Below are 23,817 nucleotides of genomic sequence, written 5' to 3' on the forward strand. Positions count from 1 at the left end.
AAAGAGATCCCAAGAGGGTGTGGCTTGGGAGGGGAGGAGGCAGGTAGCGAGTGGGAATGGCCATATGGAAAAGCATGGATACGGGGAGTCAATGGGTGGGGAACTAACCAAACAACACACACGAGCTGTGTGTCCTTCCTCGCATTCTATCTCCCTCGTACCTGTTCTGAATGGCAATAGTTTTGGCTTATTGGTGCCACTGAAGTGCCACCTACTAGCAAGAAATAAAAATAGGACTATATACTTGGTGCTACTGACTCAAAACTGTTTTGGTTCAGAGATGTATAGACTATAATCTTACAACCACATCTACTACAAACAAATCAGTGAAATACCACAAAACAACAACATACATGTTTAAAATCTAAAAACAACATACAGCAGCAATAGGATGCTTTAACTTTCACATGTTCATCAACGTGTTCATCACATTCACTGTGTCGCTTGCTTCCTTTGCATAGCTGCCACCGAACGCTGGGGGCACCCCTAGTTTGTGGGCAAGAACACTTAGCTAGGACTTACAGGCATGTGGGCACAATAGGAAAAACAAAACGTTAAGCCCCAAAATGCAAAGATCCAACATTTTCAAATGGTGTCACAGCAGACAATGAGAGGTGATGGGACGAGCGTAATAGGGGGCCACTTTGCAACAATGTCTTTAAACAAGGCAAATGCGAGAGCACTTTAAAAACTAACAGTAAAGTGAAGAATCTATAGAGGAAAACACTGTGTAAGGAACAATGGGTTGGCAGGAACCCGCCAGTGCTACCGGTTGATTGCCGCTAACCCCATATTACCGTTACCGTCGCTTGACATCCCAGTGCTACCGGGATATCAGGAGCAGCAGCGGTGCAGTAAATCCCCATAGGACTCCATGGGAATAGGGACACGGAAGCACCGGCACCATTGTCAACGGGACCAGTGCTTGCGTGTGAAACCTGCCTCTTGGGAGATCCTCGACCCCCACTGGCAGATTCATAGTTTGGTGGTCCCGAAAGGGTGCCGGTACCGTTACGTTGCTATTGGCACCTTTATTTCCAGACTGCCAAACATGCAATGAGGAAATGCAGTGCAAGCCATGCCCATGTTCCTTACCAACTTATCAAGGGATCGCTATCATATCAGTTATTACATTAACTTTGCATTTCAACTTGATCAATAAATTAACGCTTAGGAAATCGACTGTCAGAGGCCTTAAAATGTAGGTGATGGGGAAACAAGTTTTGCTTTGCAGTGCATTGTTCTCAGGGCAGAAAACATCTGCTGTGATTCTACACACCGTGGCGGAGCCACACCAAATAAGCAGAGCACCTACTGTCAAGTGTACTCACTCTTCTTTATTCCCAGGCTTTTTACTTAGCACTTGTTTGAAGTCCTGCCAGCAGCCAAGCGTGATGTTGATTGTGCAAATTGGCTCTGTTTGTGGAGCACTGACCAATGTTAACTCTCGAGACTTAAGAAGGCTCTGGAATTGCCCTTCAGAAATCTGCACACATGATTAAAGAGCCATTTGCCGAGCGGGCTTCATATTACACGACTCCCAGGAAGCTTTCGTGAGACATAAGGAAGTCTGCAGAATTCGCACGTGTGCAGTAAGGTTACATGCATTCCGCCTTATGTAAGTGAAGGTGCTCCTATGTTGTAGGGTGCACACACCTGTCATCTGGAAAATGCATTATTCAGTAGCATTATGTTCTGGCGACTAGTAACATTTTCTTTTAAATTACCAGTTTTTGTTTAACAATTAAATTTAGAAAGCCCACTCCCCACGCAGTTTATTTCATTGACTGGATGGTTTCTAAGGGGGACTTGAAGAATATGTGTGACTGTACAGTACCAGTGAGATCGCAAACTCGATACAAGTAACACATTACACACCGTTGTACAATTCTCAAATTCCTATGCCTTTCCCTTAGAACTGAGGACTAGTGTGTGTGCCAGTCCCTTTCAAATGAACTATATGCCTGGTACAAGCAGGACTCTCTCAAGCCAGCTTGTATTGCAACATGTCCTCAATAAACAGCAAGGACTAGGGGGAAAGGTTACACTACCACATGTGTATTAGCCAACATACCCCATGTTAAACACGAGTTGCTCCCCCACCACTGCTTTCTTCTTTGCATTCTGGGCTTTGCAGTCCCACATTTATAATGAAAAAGGCTAAAGTACAAGTATGATGATGCAATTAAATACACAAGCATCTTCCCAATGACATCAGGCATAAAGGCACAATTGACAACTGCTTTAATTAAATAGTGGCCGATCAGGGAGCATTTGTAAAGCTACCCACAGACCAGGAGAACAGGTAAAATCAATAAATGAATAATTTCAAATGAATAAATAATTAAGCATTATCAGCCAGAGCTACATGCAAAACGGGTTGTTATGAGCCCGGACGCTCGATGTATTATTGTTCTGAACAAAGCGAGGGCGCAGAAGAAGGCCTTAGGTCTCATGGCATTGCATGCTGCCCAGTGGCTCTGTGTCATAAAGCTACGAGCTCCTGGCCAGATATGTGGGTGCTAGACAATGACCCAAGACTATGTTAAAGAAAAAGTAAAGCATTCCACACATTGCTGCCAAATAACGGTCGCTTGCGGCCTTAGGACGGTGGTCCTTCGCTTAGGTGTAAGCTAACGTTTGGGCACATAGGCCAGGGCAGCTACAGGAGAGGCATCCGGAAGTATAAGACTGACAGGAGACACTGCAAAAAGAATCAGGAGGAAGGAGGAGAGGGATGGGAGAGAACGAGAACAGCGCAGGCACCCACCGTGGGAAATCGAATCCTGTGAGTCAACAGGTTCTATTGTCACACCAGTGGCTAATGCCTAGAAGGCAAGGGTCCTGATTGGCTCCCGCGATTTGAACGTTCCATCCCAGGAGTACATTAGGGTTAACATTTGCCAGATTTTTCCCGTGAGGGCCAAGCTTTAAAGCAAACCTTCGGCCCATCACAGAAAATGGGCCGATTCCCACAAAACAGGTTATTTAATATAATCTGCCTTCCCCTCTCAAAACAGGCATGGGTAGAGGTGGGAGTTCGGATGCTTAATAACTTGCAAATGGCCTCGCTTCATTCCTATCACCTGCATTCTGAGTTTGCACGCTGGGACTTCTAGGTGTGTTCTTCACATTGTAAGTAATACAGTAAAATATCACATTTCTAAATAACACTGCTGAATTTCACAAGGTTTAGGGCACTGCAATAACAGTTATTACCACATACAATGGTACTCAGTTTCTCAAACTCAATAGGATGCAAGGTGTAATCAGAGTTGCTGGGATTATAACCTGTGATTGCAGTATACACACAGATAGACCTCTCAAAAGTGCACTCGACTCTCCCAGCTATTTTATAAAATACACGGCTGTATGTCCCAGCATGCAAAATGAAAAGCCAGGACTAGCTTAAAATGCCAAGCATGTTATGTGGTCATCTGTGAGCTACACACTTATTAGGCAGCCACCTGCCTCAAACAAATCAGTGGAGAGCAGCCAGGTGAAGGATGGCCATCCTATCCGAAACATATCAGAGGGGGGGGGGGATGAGACATACTAATGGACTGCCTGACCATAACTAATGGATGTTGAGGCTGTCTAGAAAGGGTCAAGTGAGGCCCTCAACCCTCTTCCCCCCTGGGCACAGTGACACTTAAGAGAACAGACACAGTCAATGTGTTGCAGAAAGCAAATGGTGCAGGCAGACGGGCAGGAAAAGGGTTCTCAGGACAGAGTAACTTACTTGGAAGTACATTGGTCCCTGCCAGTCCTCTTCCTTGGTCCTCCTGCTGGACTCTTCTCTCCTTCTGCATCTCTACTGTTGCTGAAGGTTAAGACTGCGGTCCACAGGAGAACCAACTTTCTCGATGTGCACCCTTTTATTTGAGGTAGAAAACACATCTGGAAAGTCACTATCTGCCTGAGTGTGTTCAGGCATGTGGTGCAGCATGCACAGGATCCAGGGTGCAACACTAGTGGATTACCTCAGTGGTTTCTGCAGGCCAGAGTCATGCACATTATTTCATGGCATCAGAACGCTAGTTTTCCAGTTCTGAGCTGTCATTTAATAATCTAATGCAAAGACTGCATCTAACGAAAAGATGCAGTGTTTGTTGACTTTAGCTGAACAAAAGGGGCGCAAGAACCTGATACCAACAATTTACAAATGGGAAGACCCGGTATAAACAGGGTTTTCCCAGTGTCATGCTGGAGTCATCTAGTCACTGTATGCCGCAAATGGTGGTGGCCATATGAGGATGTGATACATTTTTGGGGGGTCGGATAAGAAATGTGGTAGGGGTTTTGTCCCAATAAATGAGATCGCTGCCAGTTTCCATCAGAGAGACTTTTTTTCCAGATTCTGCCCGGCCCGTCACTCACTTCTGGCATATGAACTTTCCCTAAATCCCTCCTTAAGCTTCCTGTAATAAAAATGGTAATTCTAAGAAGAAGAATATACCTCTCTAGATGTGTAGCAAGAATTGTACATGGGATAATGGACCCAGGAAACTGAGTTAGAGGACTGAGCGCAGCAATGGGTTTTCATGGAACTAAGAGGGACCACAATGCCCAGTATGGCCTGCTCTGTGAGTCTATAAAGTTATTGTATTCTCGTCACTCCGTGGGCATTTGCTTCACATCTATTTACTTCCTGCTTGTTGAAATAGTGTGTCATGCCTTTCTTCACACTTGCTCTCCTGATAGAGTGGGGGTGTTGTAACAGTTATGCACATGTACGTGTTGTGGATTAGCCACTCCAGTGGTCCCTTTCAATTCTGCAGAGAAAAACATATATGTGACACCACGGGCCAGAACGAGGCCTCAGGACTGCTGCGGAGAAAGAAGCGTGTTAGGGAGGTACACTAGTGCCCAAGGCAGGCAGCAGAGTGTATGGAGCAAGCACTGACAGAGAGCCATGCGGAGCGCGCTGAAGAATCAAGGTGCCTATATGGCACGGAGCAGAGCACAGCAAGAAATGGAGCCGGGGGCAGATGGTGACATCCAAGGTCAACGACACATGGAAATTCTATGAAGTGTACTGACTCGTAAAGCCCACAAATCAGCCAATCCGATTGGCAGAAATAAATAATGGAAAGGGGAGCAGGGGGTTCTTCTGTTGATAAAACCAATAGATCTGTTTTTTATATGATGCTTTTTGGTGGAATTTTGCAATTGTAACTGATAGCTAGCAAAATGGTTCTTGTTTAATTGACTTCAGAAGGATAAAAGCCAGAGTTTGCCTTGCCTAAATTTGAAAATACACTAGCTGGTTGGTGCACATATCTGCGGATTTCCATACACTTCCAGAGATCTACACGGGGCATGTACTTGGCCGCATGGGATGAAACCAACGTATTGGCAGTGCAAGATGTTTCTCTCCTGCCACAACAAAGTGGCATATGAATACTAACGCTAGCAATGCAGACACACGCAAGGCATGATTATCTAACCTACCATCTTTTATTCTCTTACTTCTCAAACATACTACATTTAGAAAGAAAAGCTTTCAATTTCTCCCATTGTGTTTGACATGTTCTGCAAGTCGTTATTGTTTAGCTCGTGTCATTTTGCATCCCTGCTCAGTACTTTTAGTCGTATTGTCCAATTATAAATGCAAGCCTTCAGTTAACAGCATGTGAAGTGCGGAAGGCCCAAAAGCCAGGACTTGGTGATCATCTCAGGTCTGACATGGGACAACTTGAGAGCTCGTTCAATTCTCGGACAAAGACATGGCAGATGAGCCCGCCCCATACAATTACTTGATTTTAATCGGCGTTTGACATGGCTATGTAGCGAATACAATTTTCAGGCTCACAGTAAAAAACCAAAGAGACGTCATGATAACAGAGTATGTTTTGATGCATTAGAACTCCCATATCAATACAAGCGAACATGCAGTGAGCGGCCAGCTCTGGGTAGTGTGGCGCTTATGGTTGGGAATCCATTCCAGTGAATGGTTTTCGTCATTGCTGTGTTTGTTATATTCCTCAACGAATAAACAAGCAAATCAACGTAATGAGATGTAAGGGAACATTACCGGGTCTTGTAAAGTGAAGCTTTTGCCATTTGTGCATGGCCTCTTTGCACCGAGTCCTGCAATAATAGTGGTGGAGCGGGTAAGTGGGCAGCTATGGATTGAACTACAGAGATGTCTAGTGATTTCTCGGTGAGCTTCTGCATCTCTACCTTGCCACACGTCGCATGGACAATGATGATGTGGGGGAGGGGGACCCCAGGACTCTGCATACCCTCCAGCAGCCGGGATACACAGCATTCTGTTTCCTGATAGTAGGAGATTAGCGACGCTGACAATCCCTCCACATGTGCAAGCTTGGGCAGCGGCACGATATGCACCTCACGAGGGGCTGCAGAAGATGGTGGCTGGTGACAGAAAGGGGGCGCTATGAGGAACTCATGATATGCGTAGCCCAGTAAGGAAGGCAATTATCTTGTGATGGGTGCTGACTTGCTAAAGCACTATTTCATTGCTTTGAGAGGGGTTACCTCAGAGACAAAGCTATTCAAGTGCCCGAATGAAGGGTTCTTTGAGGCGGCAGAGCACAATTTCATGATTTCCATTATCTTGCCCTTTCAGAGGCGATGGGCATTGCAATACTAACAAAGTTCATAATATTAGATGATTTGCAGTATTTGTAGTTTCTTTAGTGTGAGTGCACATGCACGACCAATCTCCCTAAACTATACATGAATATACTAAGGTAGCCCATTCTTGCTAATTCAAGCTGTTAAGCACACGAATGCAGTCAGTGTTGATTCCTCGAGTGAGGGAGAATGTAGGTTCCTGCAGTAAAGGGTTAGATCTGTCTCTGCTCCGGGGCACACAGCATGTTAGGGGGTCATTGATGAATCCACCATGACCGTGGAATATCAGGTACCTGGCAACAGTACTAGAGAGACTGTGGGGGCAGAAGGGGAGGGAAATGCAAATAAGCTTTCAATGATACACTCAAGACCAATGATATAGTTCTTTTTGTTTTATTTATCTGATGCTTTTGCGTGTTATTCAACCACCTTTTGCACGCAGTACAAATTAGATAGTTCTAGGACATGCCCTTTGCTACAAAGAAAACAGGCACTACATGTATGATCTTCCAGAACATACTGAAAACTGTATGCTATTGCATACTTTGAAAGACCTCCTTGGGTTATAATTTGTGCTGGTAAAAACCAAGGCTTGTACTAAACTGGCAGAGCCCTGTTTTATGGGCCCTAGTTGGGAACCCCCTAAATACAGTGCGAAATGTTGTACTTGTCCTAAAGGCTAAGATGTAGATGGGAACCGTGTGGCAACAAACACTTATGGACTGGTAATCCTGAGGCGTCAAGGACAAAGTGAGGTCCCTGCTTAGTTTCATCATTGATGCAGGAACTGAAACCTGTGGTGCTGCTCCTGCAGTGGATGGACCTTTCAGAAGACTTCTGCCATGGCCATTATGCAGAAATCTTTCTTTAAAAGGAATCTGCTCTTTTACATTCACAGGTCTAGCATTTCAGACAGATACTGCTTTCTCTGAAACATACGCAGCTTGACGGTCAGTCATTGGTCATTTTAAGGGATTGGCAATTTCACAACTATGCCATACTTATCTAAACCCATCATCATCAATCTCTGTTGTCAGCTTTTGCAACTTTGGGCAGAGTTCTTTCCATATAGGGTCTCTCTGAAGTCACTTGGAAGGTTAGCACCCGCAGAAGCAGACAGTACAAATCTACCGTCCACTCCAATTAACACACAATGCCTCTGAACACTCTTTCTCCATAACCTAGAAATCATAAAAGTACTTTGCTTCCCACTCCAGCACCCCTCTGCTCTCTTCCTTTTTAGCACTTTGAAGCAGCCTCTCGCAATCTTAAGTGCTACATCATTAAAGTAAGATAGGTGCTGCATGCTTGTCACCTCATCTTACCATGCCTCCCAGTTACATCAATCACTCCCTCCCCCTCTCTCTAATCCCCCACAGTGCTTTAGGATATAGTACTTGTTATAAAGCTCCCAGTATGTTTTGCTCACTCTAAACACATAGATGTTATTTGGGAGTTTTTTGTTATGGAATGCTATTTTTTCATCTGTACATATGGACAAATGTGGTTTGCAGTTCATTGTTTGAACCCATTTATTTCAGATTGTCTTGGAAGGAGAATCTGAGACCCTACTTAGTGGGGATGGGCACACTCACTGTATTTGCTCACATGGAGAAATATGAGGCCAATTTGAAAATAATTCCAAGCTCACATTTGGTTGATTGTCCACCCCTCTTAGGAGGGAAAGGGGGTAGCATGCTGTGCCTGGTGATTAGTTGATGTGTGCTGATTGGAAGATCCTTGTCTTTGTCTGAAACTCAGATTCTAGGTATTTGGGAGTAGGCATGGGCACTCTGTGGGGTCCTCAGTTCATTACCCAAGATTATATCTTCCCTACTGGCATGAGCAGAGTAGGAATGTGTGGTGCTGTGAATGGGCTGAGCGAGGTGTAGAGGTTATCTGGAGAAAGTTCTTTGTTTGGTGTGTGCATACAGCTGGGTTTTGGTACATGAATCCGGTAATAATTTTGATCCAGCTTCAGGAGGAGACTAGTTCATATCTTAGTCATATCTTGAACTGTAGTTCTAGAACTAATGAGGACAACAACATTGTCAGTGAATTTGTGAAGTTGAGCTGACCCACGAGGGAGCATAATCACTTTGTCAATGAATGTCAGTGATTAGTGGGCATCACTTCAAAGGAGGAGCATCCTTGGCATTTCATACTGGAATGTGTTTGTTTCAAATTCTGCATCTTTTGAATTTGGCTTTTTCAAATTTGCTTTGCTTTTTTGTAAACCTCTTCTCTTTCTAATTATGGGAGTTCCCCCATATTGCTGTCCTCCATCTCCGGCTTCCCCATGGCTACTAGTTAACTCTTTCACCATGACTCGTGTAGGTTTTGGGCCACTTTCAAAATTTAATTATGAAATCCCTATTTGTAATCAGTGAGTTGTTCTTCATAGGCACATGTTCATAAAAACTTCATATGCCCTCTTTTCGCAGCTTGGGACCATGACGAGAAAGTGAATGTCAAAATAACAAAAGGTCCTGATGTACCACCAGTCCCCGTCATAATGATTATTAAGCTGGCATAGTGGACAGTGCCCTAGGAGACTTTTCATTGGGGTTCTAAAGAACCTAGCCTCCCAAGGAGCTGAGGCCTGTGCCCTGGAGTGCCCTCTCCCCTCACTATATTGGACCTACAAAGTGGCTATTGAAGGAGCTAATTGACAATGTAAACCAAAGGTGTTTAGCCTCCAACGCCCATAGTTGGCCTGACTGGTAGCTATACCCTCAGCCTTGCTTGAATCCATGCTACCAAATCGTTTACTAGGCAACCACATAGAGAAGCAGGAGAGTCCCTGGCTTCGGGGAGCAGGGAGGGTGTTCTGCATGGCTGTGCGAAGGGGCAGTTACTTCCCTTGGTTTCAGGGGACAGTCTTCCTGTCACAGAGACGGAATACTGTTGCAGGGAGGAAGCAGGGCCTCTCCTGTTATTCCGAATAGCTTCTTTCAGTCAATAGCACGAGGGAGACCGCACCGACATTGAGGCTGAATGTACCACTCTGTTTCGCCATGCAGAGCTATGTAACAAAGTCGCACAATGATTGGCATCCTTAATCCAGCGTCCTTACCTTCACATTTCTGGGTTGCCTCATTTTGCTTGTGCCCGGTAGGGCACCGGCACTCGAAAGACCCATCAGTGTTAATGCAGTTTCCTCCTTGACAAAGCCCTGGGATGGCCTGGCATTCATCAACATCTACAAAGAGAAACCAACATGGCTAAATACAGAGGAAAAATGCAAGCTTTCAGACACCCATGCGGACATCTGCAGCTCAAGCACATTTCAATTGTGGCATATCCGATTAGTTTTGCAGAAATTCTTAAGGGTGGAATGAATGTGTTTGTCTTAACCATTAGCACATTTGCATGGCAATTATTCTACTTGGTAGTTCAGCCTTGGAGGCATTCTTTGATTCTAAATATCATGCGTTCTTGCAGCATTCTGTTGAGCAGACCCCTTCATATTAGATCAGCAATGGTTTCAAGATGTCACGAGTACTGTTTACAATTTTCCTGCGCAGTTTTGTTTATGGATGCATTGAGGAATAAATAATAACTTAGACGTATATGAAACATTTCATTCATTTTTTATTATCATTTGGCTTCAAGGGCATGAAATGCCTTTAACTCCAAGCTACATCATTTTTTTTAATAACATCCATCTGCTTGACGTGACTTACATAATGCACCAGCTTCATCCAAAATTCCTAACACATTTAACTGAATAAATCAAAGGTAGAATGCAGAACGCATCTGTCATGCCACAGATTCCTAAAGCATTTGGGAGACATATGGATGCCATGCATACTCTGCAGTCAGTTCTAAGTGTCGTTTTTTTCCGTCCAATAATGATGGATATTTCTGAAAACTAGAGAAACTGCTTTATATTAAAAAAGTAGGGGAGGAAAGAGATATGCGTGACAGGCTCTCCTGGAGATCCCAGTACATTCTGGTTATCAGTAGTCCATATGCACAGAATGAAATCAAATAAATGGACATTTCTTCTTGAGGTGCACTTGGATCTTACCCAAGCCCAAAACATCACCCCTCCACCAGGCGTGTTGACTCAAACAGATAACACACAAGCACAATGCCACTATGCAAACCAATATAGAGATTAAAATTGTAATGTAAAGTAAAAAAAGAAATATCTGGAGAAATAGTATTGATCAAAATTATTCACGTAATGCTTGACACTAGCTCTTGAAGACAACATTGGAGCAAAACCAACATAATAAAGTTGCAAAAAAAGGTAAAGAACTTTCTTAGGTTGAAAAAGAATCTGAGATGAAAAACTCTCTACCAGTGAAATGAGGAGGAGGAACAGTCACTCCAGTCTTGGGTTTTTCTCATCAGTTTTTATCAGGATGGTTGAGAGGTTTGTGTAGTAGACATCCGATGAATGGAGCTCCAACCGGTTTGCCTCAATGAGTTGCTCTCGGTAAACGAATATGTCGCATGTTCTTTGCTTTTCATTTTTTTTTACAAACAATGCCACAAGACTACAAAGTCCAAAATAATATATATATATATATATATTTCCAGGATCCAGCTCCCACTGTGAGTGGGATGATTTTAATCCATTAATGGGACAGATGTAATTCTTCCTAACCGGCCAACTTTACTGAACAGACAGTTATGCCAAGTGGTCTTGTGTTGCAGACTTCAGCCATGTGTCAATCTTACAATGCATCGAGACATATTTGTCAAAGTATTGCCTTATTGAAACCAAATTCCGATGTACCAATTACTCCCATGTGAACATGGATGCTGTCATAGCAGTTTGCACAAATAGCATTTTTTGTGTTAATGTCTGCTCAAACGTAATTGTGCCACCACAAATAAAATGAATTGAAGGTGAGACACAATTTTAAAACACATCCCTAGGTACCTCTAAATATTGAAAAACATATCATCCATCTCAGTTCGTTTTCTCCCTCAATCTTTCCTACTTTCGTCCTTACTCTACCATGGACTCTTCATGCAGTTTTTACCTGATGCCTTTGGACCATCTCGCCTTGTCCCTTCTATTCACTTCACACTCTTAACTCTCTTCATTTCAAATCACTCCATCTGCTCCCAGACACTCGCCTAATAAATGTACACTATCTTGGTTCACTCTTCCTGATGTCATTTGTGATGTGTTGTTGTCACTACATGCAAGGTTTGTATTGTGCTATAAATTCAATTTTTCTGAAGTGTGTACAGAAAGAAAATTGGCAGAGAATTTAATGAGATTGCTTTATTTCTCTCTGTTTGGGGATGCTACTATTTCCAGTTAAGATTACATTTTCATAGATATTATTTTTAATTACATTTCCTAAAAGTCCTATTTCTACTTTATTAAACATGGGTTCCAAGCCAGTTTCTTAACCATATGACCAGAATTCCTTTAGCTTTGGTCTAATGTTAAATAATCTCCTGGCTTTAGTTGCTCTAGTTGCTGGGTTCATGCCGGGTATCTACCAGATCTTTTATTTTCAGGAGTTTGGATTATAAATTGTTTGGGTTGAAAAGGAAACATTGGATCAGCATTTCTGTATTATATGGAACACTGTCAAAGATGCAGAAGCAACAGGGTCAAATTGTTATGGTACATATTAGTGGCAAAATATAAATGTGTTGTGGGGTCCTGCAGGGCTTCCAAATAGCCATGTGGACAGATTTTGTTACATTTCAAGAACTTTAAAAAGAATACATAATGAATACATTAAATATCAAAAATAAAGGGGCCACCAGGGGGCTCACGGATGTCGGACACCTGAATGTGTGCTCTGGACCCATTAGACCCCGAAAGTTGCTTGAGCCCCCACTTCCTGACCATCCTTGAGAAGTAAAACGGCAGGGACTGTCCTGTGGAGACCCCCCAGATCCCCAGGGTGAAAAAGGCAGTCAATTAGGTGATCAGGGAGCAGAGATCCGACACACCGCACAGACAGCAGGAGGGCAAGGAGAATTTTCTACGCCCGCTGCGTTCGGAGTGACTTGTGTGGGAAACCAGGAGCCACCCGCGTGACCAGGCAGGAGGACCACACAGCACTCCACGCGAGGAGCACTGCTTCACCGGCCCTGCGACCCACAGGTGGGTGTCCCCAGTCCCGGAGCACAATCATTACACAGGGAAGTTGGACGGCCAAGCCCCCGCCCCCACAGCAATGCACAGAGTCGGCGCCTGGACCTAGCAGGTTGGGACAGGGAGAATGCAACCAGCGCCCCACAGGACACACTTAGTGACCCAGAAGTTTAAGGGGGCATAGGGGACCCGAGTAGGACACCCACAAAAGGGAAGAGCAGGCCTGAAACCCAGAGCTGGAGGAAAACGCCTCATAGGGTGCCCTGGACTGTCTGGGGATCAGGGTGAAAAGGACTGAGGGAGGTGATGGCCCCTGGTAATGGGCGTGTGCCTGCCTCCAGAGGGCCGTGACTGTCAGGAAACTGCCATGGCTGAAGGGCTCCTGAGTAAACTGGCAGATGGTCCCAAAGTTAGGTAACTTTCGGGACCTGGAAGGACAACTCCACAGTGCTGTGGAGGAGGGAGGTCACCCCCCGGTTCCCCAGGGACCAGGACAGCAGGGAAGGAGTTGGACCCCAGAGAAGCAAAAGGATCCACGGATGGCCCGCCACTGACTCCTGCAACAGGAGGAAGTACTGTGTGGAAAGGGCCCAGGGCCACGGGAGTCCAATTTCTTTCAGAATTTGATAAACCCCAGGGACCCAGAGAGCGCCCAGGGGTCTTGTGACTTGCTGAGGATACAGGGAGAGCCACAAGGGCCCAAGGAGGTGTGGGCCACTGAGAACGGCACGTGTGCCTGCCTTCAGGCCAGAACTCCCCAACCGGGTCGGCCACAGAGCAACAACAGGGGGAGGAATCCAGACAGGGTGTGCCTCACCCAGGAGATAGGCACCCTGTGGTGGGTCGGAAGAGTACCTCTCCCACAGGGGTACCGGAAACAGACCATTGCCCACGACCTATCAGGGACCCCTCATGTGGGGAGCTGTACCTTAACCAGACAAGTGAAGCACCCCCAACAAAATATAGGAGCCGGGAAAAGTCCAAAAGAGTGCGTGAGGTGGGGTAAGGTGACACATGGACTCGGCATCAAGGCTATCAGTCTATGGATATACTGTGAGGGCTATGAGGGCTAACACAAGGAGTCCCGAGCAAAGGGGAAGCATTGGGAAGACTCCAGAATCACTATTTTTCAGGACCTATGCTCCCTGACCCTTGCCAAGAGAAGACTGTGCCAGCCCCTCACCAAATAGCTAAATGACAAGGGTGTTCGATACAGATGGGGTTTCCCATTCTCAATCTCTTTTGAAATCGTTGGATTCAAACACAAGCTGGTCACAGAGGAAGAGATCAACAGAGCTAAGAGAGAACTCTTGGGAGACGCAGAGGCGCCTTCGTGCTCACAAGAGGCCAACACTGAGGGAAGACAGAGGCAGATGAAGAAAACGTATTGCCGGTGCCAGGAAGTACGGAAAATTGAATGCATCCCCTGCGGCTGAAACCTGAGCAGCGCAAGACGCAGACTCACAATTGTGTAACCAGTCCCCATGCTGGGGAGAGGGAGGTAGTCGAACTGATGGTACTGACCTCTGTGGACACACGCAAGAGGTAACCTCGGGGGCGGGGGCCTTGGGGTGACTGAGGGCTGAGAAATTGTTCGATGCAGGTGTCATGGGATGCAGATGGGGGAGGTAAAAGGGGGTATGGGGGGCTCAAAGACTGAAGGGTGCAAGTGGAGATGACCTGGGTACCGGGTAAGGTTGGTGGATCAGCCACATCCTAGGATGTTTCTAGGGAGTGGGACGAGCGTCAGGGGAGAGGGGGAATGAGGGGAAATTGTCTCTAAACCTTATTGAATGCTTGTTGGGTCCGTGATAATGTTCGCGTCTTATAGAGGCATAGCAAATGGAGTAGAAGGGGCTCTGACCGTGGAGTAACGTGATGACTGCAGCAGTTGATGGACAGCAAATGGGCTCCCTAAGGGTTGGTACCCTGAATGTTAAAGGCCTTAATTCCCAGACAAAGGGAGATTTGGTGGCCAGGGCATTCCGTCGATCATGGTTGGACATCCTCTTCCTTCAGGAAACGAAATTCATGAAGGGGGAAGAACAGAGGATCCCGAGTGGCATGGTGGGACAGGAATTCTGGGGCTCTGGCCCCTGCAGGAAAGTGGAAGTGGGCATCCTAGCACATAGGGCACTCAAAATGGTAATGACAATGGTCTGGTCAGACGTGGAGGAGGGGGCTTCTGGTCACAGGAGGTATTAGGGGGGTGAACTTGACATTTGCCATGATTTATGCCCCTAACCAGGGGCAATTGAGATCTATGAAGGGCACCCTCTCCAAGATACTGAGTGAAAGCTCTGGACACCTGGTTCTGGGGTGCAATTTCAACACTTTGGCGGATATGTTGATGGACAGGCAGGCAGCGAACATCAGGGAACAGGGCCCGAGGCCAGGTCATGGGGAAATCGGGGAGACACTAGAACTACATGGTCTACGGGACATCTGGTGCCACTTCCATCCACACCAGAGGCCCTATACATTCTTCTCACACCCCACAGATTTTTCACATGGATAGACTATTTATACATCTCTAAGGAAGTTGCCCAGGGTTCACGGATTCATACTATATCATGGTCTGACCACGATCTGGTCACAGTGGCCCGGGACTGGCTGGGGATGAATGCTAAGGGCTCGAGATGGCGGTGCAACAAATCCCTGATAAAAATAACCCAGTCAAGCAGAAATTAAAGCATTCTTCACTATAAATCACAAAGAGGAAGTACCAAAGAGAGACGTCTGGGAGGCGGGGAAGGTGACCTGAAGAGGACTCCTAATTAGAGAAGAAGCACAGAAAAAGAGGGAGCAGAACCTTATTGAACGTGGGCTGCGGAAGGAGGTGTACAGACTGGACAAGCTGGCACAGTCAACACCAGAGGGAAAGGAAGAATACCTGGCGGATGCCAGGGGGAAGAGGGAAGAGCTGAGATTACTGGAGGAGGAGAACATTATCCGGAACCTGCAATTCCTCAAGCAAACATGTTATGAGAAGGGGGACAGGGCGGACGCACTCCTGGCAGCCAGGCTACGGAGACAACCGGCAGAGAGGTGGTTCTCGGAAGTCATGGTGAGATATGATGTACCAGTGTCATCGCCAGAAATAGTACTGGAGGCCTTTGCCTCCTTCTATGAGACTCTCTATAAATCAGTGTTCTCGCATGAAGAGGGAAGAATTGACTCATACCTGGCAGGTATTCCCTTGCACAAGCTGTCCAGAGCAGAGTCCAGGGACCTGGAGGTCCCAATAACCACGGAATAGATCAGGCAGGCAGTGGTGCGAATGCCACTGGGCAAGGCACCGTGTAGAGATGGGTTCTCTGCAGGGTTTTACAAATCATTCCTTTGTCCTCCTGCCATTCATAACATAGCTCTTCAATGAAATACTCGAGCCAGGGGTGGCCCCGGAGTCCTTCTCCCAGGCACCCATTACAGTAATACCCAAGGAGGGGAAGTATCCCAGAACATGCAGAGCGTACCGGCCCTTTTCTCTCCTTAATATTGACGCCAAAATATACGCCTGGGTGCTCCCGGCCAGGCTTGAGAAGTACATGCCCCGACCTATCCATCCAGACCAGGTGGGCTTTATCAAAGGCCGACAGGGGGCGGACATGATGAGAAAATCGCTACACCTATTACACGAAGCAACAAGGGTAGCAGGGGACCCAACCTTCCTCTCAATGGATGCCGAGAAGGCATTTGATAGGGTAGAGTGGGACTTTCTAAAAGTGGTTCTGGTTAAATGTAGCATTGGGGAGAGGCTCCAGCGAGGGATCATGGTAGTGTACTCGTCACCTAGGGCTTGTGTTGCGGTTAACAGTGGGTGCTCAGTTGTTTCGCTCTGGGGAGAGGCATCAGGCAGGGCTGTCCCATCTCCCCGACTCTTTTTGTGCTCTCTCTGGAGCCTCTGGCACAGAGGATCAGGGGGAGCCTAGAGTTGAGGGGTTCTCTATGGGAGGGCAGGAGTACAAAATAGCTTTATATGCAGACAACATGTTATTACATGTTATGAACCCCTTAACGTCAGTACCAATGGCGGTACAACTGATCAAACAACACGGCAGCATATTAGGGATCAAGATCAATAGATCCAAGTTGGTCCTCCTCCCACTGGACAAGAACAAAGATCTAAACATAGCCAGACTGGCACCTCTCGTAATGCAGGTCACCGTGGGACCACTTAGGTATTTGGGGATAAGTGTTACTAGGAACCTAGGAGATTTTGATGAGGCTAATTTCACCCCACTGATGGCCAAACTAACAGAGAACCTGGAAAAGTGGAGCAAGCTCACAGTCTCCTGGCTGGGCCGTCTTAACGCTCTCAAAATGGTCCTCCTCCCAAGAATCGTGTATCTGTTCCAAATGCTACCCATTCAGATCCCGGACCCGTTTTTAGGGAAACCAAGGGCACCATTTTGAAATTCCTGTGGTGGCAGGGAAAGAAGGCGAGGATCCCAGTGGGAACCCTTACCCTTCCAAAAGAAAAAGGAGGGGTGGGCCTACCGGATATGAAACTCTATTACAAGGCTGCACAACTAAGAGTCCTGATAAAGAGTGGGTCGCCCTAGACAATATACACATGCACTCTGCAACTGTCGGGGAATGGCTGTGGGTTCCGGAGAACAGGATACCACCTAGAATCTGGGAACACTTCATGTGGGAACGGTCTGGTATATTTGGAAACAATGCACAGAAATGGAGTGCGTGACAACCTGGCCCTCACCATTGGGACATATCTGGGGACCGGGAGTCAGAGACTCCATACAAAAGCCCGAAAGATTCCAGTCCTGGTTTGACGTGGGCTTGGAGAGGTTGGGACAGCTCTGGAGGGGAGCCCATTCTTTACTATCCAGGGCGACTACTAGCACATGCGGTGGGGGTGTCCTAAGGTACACGTGTTCTGGAATGAAGTCCTGGGGTGGATTAAGCGACTGGACGGGATCATCAGAGAAAAGACCCACTGCTGGTCCTGTTTGGTCTAGAGAAAGCAGATGGGGAGTGTTCTAAACTTCCTCCGGTGGTAGCAGGCTATTTCTAGCAGCTAGGGCATGCCTAACGATCCGTTGGAAAAATGTGCATCTCCCAAGTAAAAAAGAATGGATTAGCGTCGCCAAAAGCAGGTATGCCTTGGAACGAATAACAGCAGATCTTCATGGAGTCGGGGGAGAGGTGGAGATGGCATGGGGGGACTTTTCCAAAAAATACTTGAAAATAGAAGTAGCATGAACCGGCACACTACCAGAGAAATGCAAGGAAAACAACAATAGCCCTAGGGGGTAAATTGCTCGATGGAAGGTGAATGGACCCGGTCAAACTGGACCTAGGTGCCACCCGAAAGGGACTGGTGCATGAAGGGGCTGCTACCTATGTGGATAAGGACAATGTTTGCCCCGCAATGGGAGTTAAAGATGGTAAGAATCAATGCATGGGGGTTGGAGGTAGCGGGTGGGAGGAGGTGGGAAGGAGGGACTAAAGGGGTTTGTTAGTTGTTCTCAACGGCTCAAGGCCGCAGTCTAGTTTGGTTTTGCTAGTAGGTGTTATGACCATTGTAACAGTGCTTTTACCAAGTCTGTCATCCTTCTTGATGCCCGTTGATTGCTTTGTACTAAAAAATGTTAATAAAGACTAATTTGAAAAAAAAAAGAAAAATAATAGAAAAAATACAAATACCTCATGATCATCTAGACTACAGAAATATACTGGAGAAACAAATTGAGAACGTGTGAATAAGGGACATTCAAGAAATGTCATTTATTACAGAAAGAGATACAAAGGCACATTTGACCAAATACCCAAGCCTCGCGATTGACTGATTTGTTTAAGCAAGAGTAAATACATTCTCTATGCACTGCACTGGCTCCCAGTGGCTGTGAGGATTAAGTTTAAAACCCTCTGCATCGTGCACAAGGCTTTCTGAGGCCTAGGGCCTCAATACCTTCAAACTCTCTCTCCCTAAATATCTTCCTTCTCGAGCTCTCCGCTCATCCGCTCATCCGCTTCCAAATCCCTCACTGTCAGTCGCTTCTCTAAGCAACGAGTTGGTGGTAGATCTCTTTCTTCTGCTAGGACCTCCCTCTGGAATAGCCTCCCTGCCTCCCTTAAACTTGAGGAGAACCATCTCCGGTTACAGAAGCACCTCAAAACCTTTATCTGTTACCGGAAATGCACCGGCTTCCTGTACACCCACTGATCTTGGACCCAGGTCCCTCCCCCGCGAGCGCCACACACCTGCACTGCCCACCTGGCAACCACCGCACTTGGGTACTGTTTCTGTATTCCTACAGTCCCCCAACCAGCCCTTGGCACCTGATGTCTGCACTTACCCTTGCACTTGCCACATGATGGCTGTTACTTTACTTATTGTTTTATCTATTCCCATGTACTGCACTGTCCCTGCCCCTTTCCCACGCACCTGCGCAATCTGAATGACACCTGGCCTAGTAGGATCGCTGTCTGTCCTCCCTTTGTTCCCCTCCCTTGCCTCGTCACGCCATGAAACACTTGTGTATAGGCGTGTTACAAATGCCATATCATATCATATCTCCATGATGGCCATGATTACATTCATTTGCGTCAAGAATACAATTTATTCACCAGAATGCACCGCAGACCTTTGTCAAAGAACGCTTGAGAAAGGAGCGTATTATAAAAAATTATTGAATTTGCAGGAAAACTGATTATTAAACGAAACCGGGAGGCACATTATGTGTGAGTCAGCAGGACTAGGGAAACACATTACTGGAACGACCGATTGAATTGAATTTGCAGGAATAAAAAATAAATATAAAATATAGAACTGCCAGACAGACATTCCTTTGTTTTGTGAAGGGACAACACTTGAGAAGAATCGAAAAGTACTATAGAAAGAGCCTGTGCAAATACACTTGTGCACCGTGATGAAAAGGAAAGTGTGTGCCATATTTCAGTCAAATTGAAAGGGCACATGTAAGCCTGCAACGAAATTCTAGTGTGCAGAATTGCTTTGCACATGATAAATAACAGAGACATGTTGCCATCTGCACTGAGTCAATGTTCACAGTGTACCTGGGGACCCTGGGTCCACCATACCTACCTCAGCTCAGCTGGACCACATGAAATGGAACCATGGAAAAACCATAAATAGCAACTGTGTCAGAGGCAGCAGCCACAAAGCTGCCTGGTGGCACCTACCCATAAGAAACTCCCCACCCCTAGAAAATGTTTGATAACCCTCCAAGGTACATACGGGCAAACTGCAACCTCCAACCATGGTAAAGAAATACACCACGTCTTCCGAACATGGTCTGAAATAGAAAAGGTAACAGGATATAGTGTATCTGGTCAATGAGGATCATTGGAACGGGGTGGGAGAAGATAGTGATGATGACTAGTGACAGAGGGGATCATTGTGGGACCCCACACAGGACTGTCAAGCGTCAGAAGGGCAGGCGCTCTGTCTGGATCAAAGTGAATGGTTAGAGGAAAGACACGGGGATGGAGAAGTATGAGACTGCTTAGGCCTCTGTAAGGCAATCGTATGTTGTCAGCAGTGCTGATTTCTAGACGTGGTAACAGACAAAACCATAACAGGTATATTATACCACACACTTTTACCACAGGTGGACACTTGGCGCGGTAGGCAGTTAACATATCTTTATTATAAACCAACATAATAAAGCTCATTTAATCATCTTTTGTCGGATTAAGGGCTTAGTTGCCCTGACAGGATTAGAATTTGTGACCATGAGGTTGAACACAGACCCTTGTAATGGATGCATTAGCCCACTTAGCCACAGACTCATCTAAGAGGTGTTTTGTTTTTGTCTGCTGCTACGAGGACATAAATCCTAGTTTTTGAGGAAGGCACTTTATAGTTCTAATTTTGTGGACAATTGGTTGTAAACAAATCAAGATGCTATAGCCCCGTAAGCCCCCGCTAGCAACGCCTCTTTCTGTATGTGCAACAACCTCATCCGTTAGCACCTGCAGTTCACCCTCATTAAATGTGTGCTTCCGCAGCCTCATCTCCAGCACCTTCCCATTAACCTTTTCCTTGCACGTGTTCCTACAAACACTTGTCTGCGGATGGCACCAGGAAATGGGAGATTCAAGGTGGAATTGATTTTGAAAGATGGCCAGCAGCAGGATTCCCATTCCGGCGATGATGCCATCTCCGCTGGCAGTAATTCTGCCAGAGGTAAATCCGCTGGCGGAATATACGACGAATATGGTGGCGGTGACAGTAATTCCACACCGATTCCTGGCATTTCGGAACTGATTTATGGCAGTAATTCCGACAGACAGAATTACTATTACCGCCAACGGTATGTGCACAATCCCGCCAATTTGTAATATGGTGGTAATTCCGCCGGACATCACATCGGTAATGGTAATTCCATCAAGACGGAATTACTGATGTATTACCGCTCTACTCATAATGAGGCCCATATCTTTCTTCACAGTTGAAGGGACAGATGTGAGCAAAAAATAAGGGATTGGTATCTGGTATGAGTTCTCTGTGTTACTTTTGCTGATTCAGTTCATCTGAATTTCTTTTTGATGACTCTTAGTGCATCATGGCGTTGTTCTTGCAAAAGGAGGTTCGGTGCAGTGGTGAGAGATGTTTCATTGAGGATCTGGCATGTCATGTGAGTGAATAACTTGTTGATTGTCAATAGGAGTAATCATGCAGAAGTTGGCATGCTGATTTGACCAGGGAAAATCTTCTGTTGATAGGATGGCATTGGAGGTTGATGGGGGTTTTTACCAGCAATGTTGTCACAGAGCTTTGAGCTGTTTGATGCATGATGTAGCAATGCAGGCTGTGAAGGCATTTGCCTATAGGATGACATCTCTTTAAAAAACGTAGGCCCTTTATTGTGGCGGAGAAATCAATGCATGTTGTCAGAAAGGTCTGTGTCCTGGTGGTTTATAGCACAGGTGCACCTGAATGTTTATAAATCAATCTATTTGGAATTGAAAGGAAGTTTTGACTGCAATGGGATTTTGCTGGTATTAGGATGTGCTTTGTATGTGGTGGTCATGCCTCATCTTCTGTGTCCATCTCTGTTCTTTGTCAGAATGGAGTCATTCTCTGGGACATATTATTCATCAGGTACACACACACACATTGAGATTGAAAGTGAACATGTATGTAACCGGTTTACGGTGTTCTTTTGATCTGCCTACATTTAAGCTGTTCTAAAGGTTTTATGTGTATCCCAGGTGTGCCACAATTTGCCACACTAAGATATTAGCATTAACCTTCTAGAAGGACACTCTGTATGTGCTGGTGCACCTCTAAGCTGTAAGCAACAATACTTTCAGTCACATCAGTACACTGCATGGTGCTTCCTCATACCCACTCAGTGGCAGCTGAAGAACAACATCAGTTTTGTGTTGCAGTCATTTGAGGAGGATGGCAGTCACTCAAGTGGAAGCCGTGGGAGATTTAATGAGCTGTAAAGAGACTTAATGGTGCGCTGCAAGTACAGTACCTCCGTATTGCATTTTTCTGAAATAGAGAGGGGGAATGAGAACTCTTGCAAGGTAGCTGTTGAGGGGACTGCAATCTGCCTTTCATGTTTCATTGACGTAAAAGCAAACATCAGGATATATTGTGTTGCCAGTTCTATGACTTGATTTACATTACAGCCTGCAGGCAATGACATTCTACAAGGAGAGACAGCAGAGTCAAGGAGCCTCCATATAATCCACGGGAAGAAATATGTACACAGAATCCACATCAAGATACACTTAAATTGTGCAATAATGCACTGTAGAGACACAGTGGCTACACGAGAAAAGGAAGAAGTAACATGTAAAACACACAGAACTGTACACTAAGCCTGAAAGGACTATGCCATGTTTTGGCCTCTTCTTCTCTACTCCTTCGGTATGTGGTTCAGGAAGAACTGATGTTAATCTTCATGAAAGCATAGTTCCCAGTGTAAAATGCTATTGCTCTTAACAGTGCATTGAGATGTAACAAGAGAAGGCAGAGCTGCAGCTCGCCCACTGGTGCCTGCACATTTTCAATATAATGGCTGGATAGGAATGAATGATAATCCACTGCTGTGTTGATCAGCTAAACACATGTAGCCTGACCGCCATTGCAGACCACAGATTCAGCAACACCATGGTGTATCCAGGGAGTGAGAACTATTCTGGTAAATGCAGACTGCTCAATGCCTCACAATGTGCTCTTCATTTCCTGCATGCTTCCAAATCATTGATGCATACTGCACTGGGTGATGTGACATGAAAGGGTTGATGCTGGTGGTGTTGGGGAACTAGTGCTGTTGGGTTTGTCAGCAGCCTTCAATACCACCAGCCACACAATTCTCCTGTGTCACTTATTTGACCTCTGCATCCAGGGCACAGTTCTTGACTGTTAAGATGCTCTCTCACAATTAGGGATCAGATAAGTTTTCTCCCTCAGTACAAATCCGCTGTAGCCCCACTGAATTCAGGGGTGTCTCTACTGCTCTCCAAAATTGATGTCACTCCATTGGTCAATTTTATCCAATCATGTAATGTGCAGGTAATAAACTACACTGATGATACCCAGATGATGTGTAAACTTAAAACGGATACATTGGCAGTAGACTTAGATTGTCCTGCATGTCTCAGAATGTTGGATGTGAAGTAGAATCCAACTAAATCAGATATTCTTCTGGCGGGTGCACACATTCGCACTTTGTCTTCTGAGCTCTGACCCACACAATAATTATGCAAAGCTCTGAAGTTATTCAAACTGGTTAAGATATTAGGCGTCCTCTTACTATACAATTAATAATGTGGCCACGTATTGTTAGTATGTTGCAAAAGGCGTTCTTTGTAGCAAAATCTATAAAAAAGGATCTTTCTTTCACTCAACTTCTTGAGAAAAGTATTTGTATTTATTGAATTACTATAGCGTTTTCGCCAGAGCACTGTTTAATGAATAAAAGCAGTACAAACACACGTGAGTAAGGCAAAAGAAAATAAAAATCAGAAAAGTACACGATTTAGGGCTTTGTGAGTAAGTGATTTTTCAGAGCCTAGTGGAAAAGATGAAAAGAGGTTGCTGAGCAAATGGGAAGAGAGAGAGAATAACAGAATTAGAGAGCAAGTAAAGGAAAGGACTGAAAGCGGGATGAGGTACAGGGGGCATTGAG

At 45.6% G+C, this 23,817-nt stretch overlaps 1 protein-coding gene across 1 annotated transcript in view; it reads right to left on the minus strand.

The window, feature by feature from the left end:
- Positions 1-23,817, minus strand: part of FBN2 (fibrillin 2) — a 1,178,594-nt gene that overhangs the window by 755,345 nt on the left and 399,432 nt on the right. The window contains exon 7 of the mRNA XM_069625622.1: positions 9,680-9,805. Coding sequence (XP_069481723.1) covers positions 9,680-9,805 — 126 coding nt within the window. The remainder of the gene's footprint in view (positions 1-9,679; positions 9,806-23,817) is intronic.

This window comes from Ambystoma mexicanum, chromosome 6p (assembly GCF_040938575.1).
Source record: "Ambystoma mexicanum isolate Mex_15411 chromosome 6p, UKY_AmexF1_1, whole genome shotgun sequence".
Lineage (NCBI taxonomy): Eukaryota > Metazoa > Chordata > Amphibia > Caudata > Ambystomatidae > Ambystoma > Ambystoma mexicanum.